Source organism: Xenopus laevis, chromosome 5L (assembly GCF_017654675.1).
Source record: "Xenopus laevis strain J_2021 chromosome 5L, Xenopus_laevis_v10.1, whole genome shotgun sequence".
Classification (NCBI taxonomy): Eukaryota; Metazoa; Chordata; class Amphibia; order Anura; family Pipidae; genus Xenopus; species Xenopus laevis.
In genome coordinates this window covers 13,053,888-13,067,689 of record NC_054379.1, presented here as the reverse complement: position 1 = coordinate 13,067,689, position 13,802 = coordinate 13,053,888, and the positions used below count along the sequence as shown (strand labels likewise).

Below are 13,802 nucleotides of genomic sequence, written 5' to 3'. Positions count from 1 at the left end.
TAGGGGCTATAATGGACGATGTGGCCAGAGAGATGGCTCCATACATGAGGTTATACCTACAACCTGAGCCTGTAAGAAATGTATAAGGCATTAAATCAGGAAAATAAATATTAAGCTCTCTATTTACATAAAGGGAACATAAAAGTAATGGTATAAAAAATTGAAATTGCTTTTACTAACTGTACGTGTTTAAAGTTCAATGCTGCTGACCTATATAATAAATGGATCCATTGTTGCATCCCAAGAGAAGAAATGATCCGGCCGTGTCGTAGCTTGTAATAGGGACAACGTCCTGAACCTAAAGAGATTCGGAAAGTTAAAAATGTTGGTGATGAACTGCATTTATATGTTGCTTTGCTTATCATTCCATTCATAAGTATTTTTTATTCTGCTTAAACGAGAACTAAACCCTGAAAATGAATGTGGCTATTAATGGCATATTTTATATAGTGAACTTATTGCACGAGGCTAAAGTTTCAGCTTGTCAATAGCAGCAATGATCCAGGACTTCAAACTTGTCACAGGGGGTCACCATCTTGGAAAGTGTCTGTGACACTCACATGCTCAGTGGGCTCTGATTGGCTGTTGAGAAGCTAAGCTTAGGGCTCGTCACTAATTATCCAGCAGAAAATGAGGTTAAGGAAATTTTCAGTTGGTCTTCATTATTTGTTTTTATAGTTTCTTAATTATTTGCCTCCTTCTTCTGACTCCATCTAAAAAAACAAATGCTCTTTAAGGCTACACATTAAGGGCAGATTTATCAAGGATCGAATTTTCGAAAGTCGATTGTTATTCAAATTTGATTTGAGTTTTTTGAAGAATGTGAATTTGATTTTCAAAGATTTATCATACTCCAGTTTGACTATTTGCCACCTAAAACCTGCCGAATTTCTGTTTAAGTCAATGGGAGATGTCCAGGGATCAATTGGGGGTTGCTTGTAGCATTCCTGACATTCAAGTTTTTTTTGGATATAAAAAAAAAACCTCATATCGAATACGATTCGAGTTTTCGGGTCAATTCATCCGAGTTTAAAAAATGTGATTTTATCAATAAATTTCGATTGGTCCAATTTCTCAGTGTTTAAAAACTGACATGAATTCAAAATGCGACCATTTATAAATGTGCCTCAGTGTTGTTGCTACTTTTTATTCCTCATCTTTCTATTCAGGCCTCTCCTGTTCATATTTCAGTCTCTTGTTCAAATCTATTTATGGTTGCTAGGGTAATTTGGACCCTAGCAACCATATTGCTGAAATAGCAAACTAGAGAGAGATGCTCAAAAGCCACAAATAATAAAAAATAGGGATTTTGTATTCGGCTGAACCCCCGAATTCTTTGCGAAAGATTCACCCGAATACCAGACCGGATCCTAATTTGCATATGCAAATTAGGGGTGGGAAGGGGAAAAAATTTTTTACTTCCTTGTTTTGTGAGAAAAAGTCACACTATTTCCCTCCCCGTCCCTAATTTGCATATGCATATGCAAATTAGGACTTGGATTCTGTTCGGCCAGGCAGAAGGATCCTGCTGAAAAAAGTAGAATCTTGCTCGAATCCCGAACCAAATCCTGGATTTGGTGCATCCCTAATAAAAAAATGAAAGCCAAATGCAAATCATCGCAGAATATCACTCTCTACATCATACTAAATGTTAATTTAAAGGTAGAAATGCACCAAATTCAGGATTCGGTTCGGGTTTCGGCCAGGATTCTGCCTTTTTCAGCAGGATTTGGCTGAATCCTTCTGCCCAGGTCGAATCTAATTTACATATGCAAACTGTGGGCAAGGATGGAAATTGCACGACTTTTTTTTTTTTACACAAAACAAGGAAGTACATTTTTTTCCCCTTCCCACCCCTAATTTGCATCTGCATATTAGGATTCGGATTTAGTATTCGGCCTAATCTGTCGCGAAATAGTGGATGCACCAAATCCAAAATAGTGGATTTGGTGCATCCCTATTTAAAGGTGACCAGTGCCTATAACCGTAGACATAATAATCATGTTGTTTAGAAACTTACTTGCCAGTGCTGAGTCACAGCATTCCATATGCCAACTTTGCCTGTATGGCTGGTAGCCACCAACTGGTTTCCAATAAAGAAGAGGGCATCCACTGGCACCCCGAGACTGAACACGCCTTTAAACAGAAATATAGTTATTACTAATGAGCATAACGTTATTTATGAATGAGATGGCATAAAGCAAACACATTCTGATCCTGGCGATTGCACTTGCTTGAACTCTCTTTTTCTTATTTTTGAGGGGATCTGCGTGGCATTTCGGGGAGGAAAATTCTAAATCATCCAATTCGCTTAAACTGGAAGCACCAGGTGCAACCATTGTTTTTTGATGGGCGAATAAATTCAACAGGCGCGAATTTGCGGTGAATTTCCGCATTTCGCCACCGTCTAATACATTTTCGAAACTCCAGTAAAAAAATTTTGGACACTCTTCGAAAAAGACGCTCACGTCAAAACGTCAACACTATCAGGATGCCCATTGACTTTAACGCTGGCGTAAATTTTTGTGAATTTTCCGCCGCTTTGAGAATTTCGCTGGAAATTCACAAATTTTTCATCTAAGTGAAACTGGAGAAGTTCTCCCATTACTATTTTTGAGTCATAATTGCCTGCCCTGGGGTGATTGGGAGTGTTGTGTGCTCCACTTGGGTGCCTTTACCATGAGGGCACTGGTAGATTTCCAGCATTTTGGGGCCCACCTGATCCCAGCTCAGCCAGCAGGTGAGTGTCTGAGAAATAATGTATCATACTGGTCAGGTGACTCCCATTCAAGAGAATAAGGAGAATTTTGATGCCAAAAGCCCACCTTAGTGCCAGTACCCTCATATAAACACCCCTATATATTTTTAAATAAAGCTCTTTATATATCTCCTATTACAGGCATGAAATCCATTATCCGGAAACCCGTTATCCAAAAAAGCTCAGAATTACAGAAAGTCCATCTCCCATAGGCTCCATTTTAATGAAGTTTTAAAAATGATTTCCTTTTTCTCTGTAATAATAAAACAGTAGTTTGTACTTGATCCCAACGTAAGGTGGCCATACACTGAGAGAGCCACTCGTTTGGCTATGTCTCCAAACGAGCAATCTCTCTCTCCGATATGTGATGGGCAATATCGGACTGATCTGATCGTGGGCCCAACGATCCGATCATAACGAAGGGTAAATGGGCGGTCGGATGGCAAGACCGCATCAACAAACAGATGCAGCCGCAATCCGACGGGATTTTTAGTCCTGTCCGATCAACATTTGCCCGACTTTCTGCCAGATATCGATCGGGGAAGACCGTCGTAAGGGCCTCACACATGGGTCAATAAGTTGCCGACTCGGTTTGTCGGCAGCTTTTATCAGCCCGTGTATGGCCATCTTCAGATATAATTAATCCTTACTGGAAGCAAAATCAGACTAGTAGGGTTATTTAATGTTTATGTGATTTTGTAGTAGACTTAAGGTATGAAGATCCAAATTTCAGAAAGATCCATTATCCGGAACACCCCAGGTCCCGAGCATTCTGGATAACAGCTCCCATACTCTGTATTGGCTATATTTAGCATATTGCCATTGGATATTCCACACAGCGAGCATTATTTATATGCATATTTTATATCCCAGTAAATTTTAGTGGGCACACTTATTGTTGCTCAGATGAGGCAACAGAATATGCAACTAAAGAACCAGTGCCCTCCGGTGGCCAAACTGGGTAGAATGTTTGCACCATTGATCCAAGTACAGGTATGGGACCTGTTATCCAGAAGGCTTGGGCCCTGGGGTTTTCCGGATAATGGATCTTTCTATAGTTTGGATCTTCATACCTTAAGTCTACTAGAAAATCATGTAAACATTAAATTATCCCAATAGGCTGGTTTTGCTTCCAATAAGGATTCATTAAATCTTAGTTGGATCAAGTACAAGATACTGTTTTATTATTACAAACAAAAAGGAAATCATTTTTAAAAAACTTAATTATTTTATTATAATGGAGTCTATGGGAGAAGTCCTTTCCTTAATTCGGAACTTTCTACGTAATGGGTTTCCAGATAACGGATCCCATACCTGTACCACCTGTGAGAATACCTGGTAGTCTAGTGGGGAGGTGGGGACTCCCTTCGCCCTCCCTGCAGGGACCTTCACGTGAAATTCAGTTATTTAAAGGGGTCGCAGCCAATTACTCATTGCTCAACGTAGGTTTATTTCCTGATAGTTCCCGGGTGTGATTCAAGGCTGATTATTGTGTTTTGACCCTGCCTGTTCCTGACTACTGCTTGTTTGCTGCCTGTACCGACCTTTGTCTGTTCCTGACCATTCTCTCAGATCCTGACTTTGTACAGTGTTATTGTTTGGTTTGACCCTGGCCTGTGTCTGATAGAGTCCTGCAGTGGGTCGGGTACCCTCGGGTTACACGTAAAAAAAATCGGGTACCCTGCAGAACGAGGGTAGGCTTTTCAGGTGTGGGTATAGATGCGGGCCTACGGGGTCACGGGTCTGCGGGTCTCTTCTTGCTGCAGCTCTCTCTCACAGCAGCACGCTTCTGTCCCTCTCGGCTATCCGGCACTTTTGATGATGTCACTTCCGGTTTGCAGCAACATCACTTCCTGTTTGATGGTAGTCGGTGGGTTGTGGACCAGGCAGTTGTGGGTCCTGGTCGGGTAGCTGATCAAAGTGGATAAATATGCGGGTTGCGGTTCGTGTTGGGTCCAGGTCTTAGAAATTGGTTCTACGCAGGACTCTAATGTCCGGAATACTCTCCTGGTTCCCAATTCTGTACTGCACTGCCCGGTTGGCCTGACATTCGACTACGCTCCCTGTTCCTCGTTCTTTCTGTATAGGTTACTGTTCCCATGTCTGCCCAGAACTCCCCTCCCTTGGTCCTCTCACTTTAAGACCTGGCGATATCTGAGTAGGGGAGGGCTCCTCCCAAAGTAAAAGGCAGTTGTTAAAGGCAGAATTGAGACTGGGACCTTGGGATTTGTTGTGGGTTTTGGGACAACATATGTTACACCACCATTTAAAATAAGAATGGGAGCACCATTGTTGCAGTCAAAACAATCAGGTGCTGTTTATTGGTTAATATAGTGTCCCTTTATGGCTATGGTGCACGGGGTGCAGTTTTGGATGATTGCCCCTGCAAGGTGACCTCAGGTTCCATGGTTATTACATTGTGGCATGTTCCATAGCGCTTAAACTTAAGGGGGTGCAGGCAAATGGTTTCAAAACATGAACTCAATATTATCCAAGATAGATTCCTTGGTACAAAGCCTCGTACAGTCAGTTCTTTCGATTTCCATTTTTTTCCGTTGCTGCTGCTTTGATACATTGCAGAACATGAGACAGACAATAATAAAAACAGGGAAACATGTAAAAGTGATTACTCCAGAGAACGACGCGGTTGTGGGAAATCAAGGCAGACAGCTTGAAAGGTCTGAAGGAATTTAAAGTGTCGCTCTTGCTTAGGCTCAACAATCTCGCCTGTTCTCCGCAGAGAAGGAGATGCTATGAGTAATGACATGTTTCCGTCTTAAGGGGCCCGAACCGTAAAATACTGCTTATAGCAGCAATCTGCTCGCGGTGTCTCCTGTAAGTAATATTGAAGGCAGAGCAACCTGAGGGAGAACTCTATCACGCAGATGCCAGCCTCTGTAATTCGCTTTCGATGGCGCTGCGTTTCCAACAACAGATCATTTCTTTTGCAGGGTTTGAACATAGGACGCCTGTTGGAGTGATCTCCGTGTGAAATTGTCCATTGCAGCTCAAAGGGAAGTAAAGGAACACTTCGTTATTGGATGGAAACTAATAATTTGAGCAATTTTCTTGCTTCTCATCCTGGTGCCCACAGACGAGGGGCTGCTATTCCTTGTTGTACGTAAAAACAGCTTTTTGCCTTTCCTCGAGTCTCAAAAATAACAAAAAATATAAGAATTATGAGAGGTTTTTGTTGTTGTTGTGTTGTATAGGTAATTCTCCCATTCTTATTATCATCCAAAGTCATTCTCTTAGGATGGCCACACATGGGCCAAGATGGAGTAGACTATTCCACCGACAGTTCTTCAGGGACCAAGTGGTGAGTTTCAAAAGCATGGAAAATGGATAACCCACCACTTGGTCCAGGACACACTGTCAGTGGAATATTGTACTCCTTCTTGGCCCAAGTGCGCCCATCCTGAGGCAGGGACTCACATGGCGTTTTTACGTGGCATTTTTAAAAACGTGCAGCTGAGCGTAAATACACACAGAATGAAGCCCTGTTGAAAATAATGGAAAACGCACTTCATCAATTCCCATGGGGCGCTTGTGAGCAAACATCCGCCATGCAACGTCAGTATTTACGTTTTTCAGCAGAAATGCCAATAAGCAAAGGAAACACCTTATTATTAAACTCTATGGGATTGGCAGGTTTGGAAATACACCTCGCTGAAATACGCAGTGCATTTTCAACATGGCGGCCAAACTCTCGAGAGATGGATTTTGCATATACATATTTGCAGTGTTGTATGCTGGTGACGTAATTATGTTGCATATTGGCGATCTGTCTGGCTACATTTTGAACATAAATTGCTTTTCTGCTTGGCTTTTTTCACAAAAGTTTACTAAAATTTTTCCAAGTGGCATTGTGGAGAATGAGAAAAACAGAAATGCATGTTGGGAAAAGAAAACTACAGGCTGAAAGACGAATATTGAATGATATAATGAAACGAACACAGGTGTCATTTCATTGGCATATTTACGCTCAACATATGTGACCCCGCCCTAAGAGAATGACTTTGGTTTCCTTGTCAACTGATGATCCAATACTCGCTTCTCATTGGTTAGCCTGGTTGTTCAGTTTGGGAAATCAATTCTGATGTGATGTTACAGGAACAGATTGTTTTTGTCCAGGAAGCAGAGACAGTGTCGATTGTTCTCATTCACTTAAACGTGTCTGTTGGCAGGTCTGACAATCACTAGGCCCAGTTATCACAATCAAACTTGTCAATGCTGTGTTGAGAAAAGAACTGGAGCTACTAAAGCTAACCATACATGTTGGATCTGACCCTAACCCGCGCCCACCTGCATCAGACTTCTGGGTTGCTTTTATCGACCTGCTCTGTCGAGGACATCACAAAAGGGGCGGGGTGAGCAGGCGCAACGTCTATAAAAAACGAACCCGGAAGTTGGGCACCCTCGAGGAAGAGTGCGAGGTCGGCCCGAACCCACCCTACTCGCGGGTCCCTCATGTATCGGACCGGCCCGCACATCACTAGTCAGTATGGTCAAACACAAAGCACCAAACTGTGCCAATCCACTGGTTATTGGCTTGAGGACTGGGTCACAGCCCAATGACTTCATCCATAGGTTAAAGGGGTCATGAGTCAACCATATTCACAAAGCCATAACCATTGCAGCCTCTCCCATAAACGAATATGGTGTTAAACATATGCTTTGAAGACCTTTGCCTGGAGAGTGGCACACACATGCTTGAAGGATGCTTAACTGTTTTTGAAGACAAGCAAACATTTTGGATTTCGTATGTTCTTTTTGGAAGGTATATCGTACACTGAAACATTTAGAAAATCAGAACACACAAGTCTACACTTTAAGGAGAAATAAACCCTACAATGAATGAATTTTATATACTGAACTTATTGCACAAGGCTAAAGTTTGAGCTTGTCAATAGCAGCAATGATCCAGGACTTCAAACTTGTCACAGGGGGTCACCATCTTGGAAAGTGTCTGTGCCACTCACATGCTCAGTGGGCTCTGATTGGCTGTTGAGAAGCTAAGCTTAGGGCTCGTCACTAATTATCCAGCAGAAAATGAGCTTCCCTGGCTGTAATATAAGCTGATGCTACAGGTTTGCTGATTATTCAATTCTGATGCTAATTGCACTGGTTTCTGTGCTGCCATGTAGTAATTATGTGTATTAATTACTAATCAGCCTTATATTGTGACATTTCTATTCTATGTGTACTGTATATTGTGAGTGGGTCCCTAAGCTCAGTAAGTGACAGCAGCACAGAGCATGTGCAGTGAATCAGCAGAAAAGAAGATGGGGAGCTACTGGGGCATCTTTGGAGACACAGATCTTTACTGCTAAAGGGATTTGGTTGCCTTGAGCTGGTTCAGAAGCACAAAACATCATGTACAACACTTCTAGCTACTTCTTTAGTTAGGCTTTAGTTCTCTTTAAAAAGAGGGATAGGCCCCCAAATAAGGATAGCAACTATCTGGTTTCTGTACAGGGCAACTAGGAATCATTATTTCACAATGTGTATTTCAGGCTAAACCTTATTATATTCAGTCTATGGGACCACAATGAACAGTTAAGCTTCTAACTAAATACCAAACCATTAGTAGAATTCCTACCTATTTCGTTTCCACTGCTTCCATCCTGTATGCTCCACAATATGATGCTGCTTTCTGACGCAACAGCCACCATTTTGTCTTTATCCCCGTGAGGGCCTCCAACGACTTTGGCATTAAGTGCGACACGCTCAATAGTCCAGTCCAGAAACGGACTGGAAAACACTTGCTGCCAGCCCGATGATTCTTTAATCCTATAAAGACAACAGTCCGAGCTTTGAGCTTGGTCTTTTGAAATATTCTGCATATTTGGGAATAACTCCCGTACAGCTGAATTTTAAAGGGGTGGTTCTCCTTTAAGTTAATTTTAAGCAAGTTATTGAATGGCCAGTTCTTATCAACTTTTTAATTGGACATTTTTTTTAATATTCTATCGTTTTTGAATTATTTGACTACTTCTTCTTCTGACTTTTTTCCAGCCTTTAGATGGGGGGCACTAACCCTGGTAGCCCATGAACTGTTGCTCAATTTTTTATTTAGATTCTCTCCTATTTATGTTGCAGTCTAGCATTTCGACCACTTCCTAATTGCTAGGGTAATTTGTACCCTAGCAACCAGAAAGCTGGAATTCCAAACTGAAGAATAGATGAACAAAGAGCTAAATAATTCAAAATTTTAAATAAAAAAAAAAAAAAGGCCAACTGCAAATTGTCTCAGAATATCAATCTTTTCATCATACTAAAAATTAAGTTAAAGGTGAACAACCTCATTAACTTAAAGGGGAAAAAACCCTCAAAATATGGCAGGGGTCATTTATGAATAGCGGTTACTGCCCCAATGCTCTAATAATGTGACTGAGGCAAAATGCATTGTGTGAAGAGGCAAAAAGGAGCCTGTGAAATCCATAGATACCAAAGGGTAAGTAAACGCCCATTATAAAAAAAACTTTTTTTTATGAAAAAGAATTTCCCATGTAAAATAACAAATTCAACAGTGAAATTGCACCATCGTCTCAATGTTGGCAACGTTTTTGGTTCTGGATTAGTCTCAGTAGAAAGTAGGGACGAACTAATCCAGGATTCGGTTCAGGGTTTGGCTACACATGCAAATTAGGGTCTGGATTTGGTTTGGTATTTGGCCACGAAGGATTCAGGGATTCGGACAAATATTAAAATAGTGGAATTGGTGCATCCCTACTAGAAAGGGTGGCCATCTTACATTAAACTCCCCTCAGATATGCTTCAAGAGGTGCCCCCCAACTCTCAGAAGTTTCTCACCACGACACAAAGGGATTCAGATACCGACTTAAAATATATCTAGTGTTGCAAATTAATGAGCTCATGTCAAAATGTTAGGCACCCCCGAGTGGAAAATGACTTTCCTTCTTTAAAGGAGAAGGAAAGTTTAAAACTAAGTAATCCTTATCAGAAAGTTCCACCTAAATAGACTAGTAAATCCTCAAAGTAATGCTGCTCCGAGTCCTCTGCCAAAAGAAACACTGCATTTCTTTTCTTCTATTGTGTACTCATGGGCTTCTGTATCAGACTTCATGTTTAGCTTAAACCTCCAGGGCTAGGGCTTGAGCATGCTCAGTTTGTTCCTCTCCCCCTCCCTGCTGTAATCTGAGCCCAGAGCTATGAGTGAGCAGGAAGAGACTTAGGCACTAAGTGATGTCACACCAAGCTAATATGGCAGCTGCTATCCTAAACAAAGAGAGAGCTTCTAGATCTTTTTACTCAGGTATGGTAAAACATTCTACAGAATAAATATAGCAGCTATTGCAGCTAATCCATTGGCAATAAAATGACTCAGTAGCTTTCCTTCTCCTTTAAATCCATAACTGATACACATAACACGCGTTAACGTTGATGGCAGAGATCTGGAAGTACAGATATGCACCGTAGTTTGTTTGTGGATATACAGAAAAACTCAAGATCATGTTGTGCCTACTTGGCTTTCAAAGTCACAGAAAGATGGTTTCACCTGGTAACTTAATCCTACAGTGTAAGAAGAGAGAAGGGATTCCTGGGAAGGCAATTAGAGGCCAAAGGACAGACGGACAAAAGGAAACATGAATAATTCATACCTGTAGCAAACCACAAAATGAGCGAATGCGGTGACAATCCAGTTGTGATGGCCTGCAACGATTAACACCTTCCTGGGATCCACTGGGAACCCTACGAAATACAAACACACGGCGACGGGGGGACATTATTCCTACAAGAACCCATAAAAGACAAATAGCATAAAAAAATGTAAAAAAAATTTGTTTCTTTGTAACGAAAAAAAAACCCACCAAGACATTTTTAACTTTTAAATGGCAAAGCTTTTATTAATAAATTACTTACCGATTCTCTACATACGTTCCTCCTCAGAAACGGCGACAGGGCGACTATCTGTTGTGCGGCGCTCGATTTCTCCTCCCTGCCTTCTATAGGAGATACAATGTAATTCTCCTACCGCACACCTGTAGTTCACCAATCCTGCAATTGGTGGTGTGTTCCTTCCGTTGATCCGGCCGGGTCCCTTAGCAACCGATGTGTATAAGAAACGGATCCGCCCACACACTGATTAATGCAGTCGGGGAATATCCCCTTTTATTCAGCCACCAAACATCAACGTTTTCGGGGGGGAACACCCACCCTTCCTGATGAAGGGTGGGTGTTCCCCCTCGAAACGTTGATGTTTGGTGGCTGAATAAAAGGGGATATTCCCCGACTGCATTAATCAGCGTGTGTGCGGATCTGTTTCTTATACACATCGGTTCTATAGGAGACAGCCAGGGAGGAGAAATCGAGCTCCACACAATGGATGGTCCTCCTGTTGCTGTTTCTGAAGAGGAGCGCATGCAGAGTAATTTCTTAATAAAAGCTTTGCAATTTAAAATTTAAAACTGTCTTGGTGGGTTTTTTTTCATTACAAAGAAACAAATTTATTTTATGTTACTGGTCCTTTAAGACGAATGATTATGACGGTGTACTTTCCCAAACAGTCAAATGATATTGTCTGCAGCACCTTCATCATGCGGTACATTCCCGAGCCTCCGTTTTACATCGCCCTGGCATTAAGCAAACGTATGGCTTGTTGGTGATGTTGCCATTTTGAATGCCCCTGATAGAAAGGAAATTGGATTCCTGAATAGGCCTGCGGATTGACTGCGCTGTGGAATTACAGCAACCTTGATGTAGAAAAGCGAATGTTAGCGAGGCCTTCCATTTATCTACAGGTCAGCGATGCTGCCGGCAAGTCCCATAATTGCATCACCATCACTGATCCATCAATGTTTCTCAAACATGAACTCATGAGACCGTCCTCCGGCGGATTCCGGTTACTGAAAGTGACACGTCCACTAAATCATAACTCTCTTAAAGGAAAACTATACCCCGCGAACAATGTGCATAAAACATCTCATATGTAAAACTCTGCTTCATGTAAATAAACCATTTTCATAATAATATACTTTTCTAGTAGTATGTGCCATTGGGTAATCATAAATAGAAAATGGCCATTTTAAAAAATAAGGGCCGCCCCCTGGGATCATATGATTCACAGTGCACACAAACAAACCATACATGTTAGGTCACGTGAGCCAATTAACAGACAGAGTTCTGTGTTATGCTTCCGCATTTCTGCAGAAGCTGCAGTATTTCTGGTCAGGTGATCTCTTCCTGTTACAGTTAGAGCTGCAGTATTTCTGGTCAGGTGATCTCTTCCTGTTACAGTTAGAGCTGCAGTATTTCTGGTCAGGTGATCTCTGAGGCAGCACACAGACCATCACAAAATGGTGGCTCAAGGCAAGAGATGTAAAAGGACAATATTTACTTAAATATATATTACAGTTTGATAAGATTCAATAATATGCCACTTAATTTGATATAAACTTTCTGTTGCTTAAGTATTTATTTTGGGGCTATAGGTTTCCTTAAACGAGAATTCAACCCTAAACTTAAAAAAAACCCTACCCTACCCCGGGCAAATGCCCCTAACGTTTTACTTACCCCTTGGTGCAGATTCAGGCATCGGAGTTCATGGGCGCCATCTTCTTCTCTTTGGAAATCTTTGGGATGAGAATGGCATGTTGGCGCAATTTTCTTTTTTGCGACTACTGTGCATGCGCCGAAACTCACAAAAATTGCCGAAGCTCTGGTCTCATTACAGAGACTACCGAAGCGGCTGAAGATGGCGTCCGTGAACTCCGATGCCTGAATCAGCACCGAGGGGTAAGTAAAACGTTAGGGGCATTTGTCTGGGGTAGGAGGAGGGAAGGGGGTCTATGTAGGGTAGGATTTTTTTAAGTTTAGGGTTGAATTCTCCTTTAAGTAGAAAATGCCAGCCGTATTTAACAGCGACAGCTTTGCAGCAACATCTACAGAACAGCAGCTCTTCCCAAACATTGCTCCAACATTTATTTCTCTCTATAACCTCGTCCAACTGCTTCATTCGGTCTCCAGCTGGATTTTCCCCAAAACGGCTGTGAGTAAAATGTTAAAAGCCCCATTCAGAAAACAGCTCAGCGCGCCTTCATTAGGCTGCCAATTGCTTCCCATATCGAGCAGGAATGGAAGATGCCGTCATTATTGCAGGCACTAAGTGAAATGAGTAAGCTTAAAGGCTCGCTGAGTAATCAGAGGCAACCGCATGGAGTTAACACGGATATATGTGGGAAGGGAACACTTGATTAGAAACAAAATGAAATGGATACCAAGTGATTAGGCAGAGGTTCGGGTTATAGCGGGCATATGTTCTCTTACAGACCATTATGAATAACCAGCAGGACGGCGAGATCTTTCCATGACACTGGCATTATCAGATGCACTGTTTATAGGTTGGGCTTAAAGGAGACGTAAACCCTAAAAATGAATGTGGCTGAAAATGTCATGTTTTATATAGTGAACGTATTGCACGAGGCTAAAGTTTCAGCTTGTCAATAGCAGCAATGATCCAGGACTTCAAACTTGTCACATGGGGTGACCATCTTGGAAAGTGTCTGTGACACTCACATGCTCAGTGGGCTCTGATTGGCTGTTGAGAAGCTAAGCTTAGGGCTCGTCACTAATTATCCAGCAGAAAATGAGCTTCCCCTGTAATATAAGATGATGCTACAGGTTTGCTGATTATTAAATTCTGATGCTAATTGCACTGGTTTCTGTGCTGCCATGTAGTAATTATGTGTATTAATTACTAATCAGCCTTATATTGTGACATTACTATTCTATTTTTACTGTATATTGTGAGTGTGCCCCTAAGCTCAGTAAGTGAGAGCAGCACAGAGCATGTGCAGTGAATCAGCAGAAAAGAAGATGGGGAGCTACTGGGGCATCTTTGGAAACACAGATCTTTACTGCTAAAGGGCTGTAGTTGCCTTGGGCTGGTACAGGAGCCCAAAACATTATGCAGATGTATGGGACCTGTTATGCAGAATGCTCGAAACCATGGAGTTTCCAGATAACAGATCTTTCTGTAATTTGGATTTTCATGCCTTTAGTCTGCAATAAAATCATGTAA

General features: G+C 41.8%; 1 protein-coding gene across 1 annotated transcript in view; it reads right to left on the bottom strand.

Annotated features, from left to right (window-relative positions):
* kctd3.L (potassium channel tetramerization domain containing 3 L homeolog) overlaps positions 1–13,802 on the bottom strand; it is a 51,902-nt gene that overhangs the window by 12,143 nt on the left and 25,957 nt on the right. Inside the window, 4 exon segments of the mRNA NM_001093957.1 lie at positions 211–298; positions 2,021–2,136; positions 8,361–8,551; positions 10,384–10,474. Of these exon segments, the coding sequence (NP_001087426.1) occupies positions 211–298; positions 2,021–2,136; positions 8,361–8,551; positions 10,384–10,474 (486 nt within the window).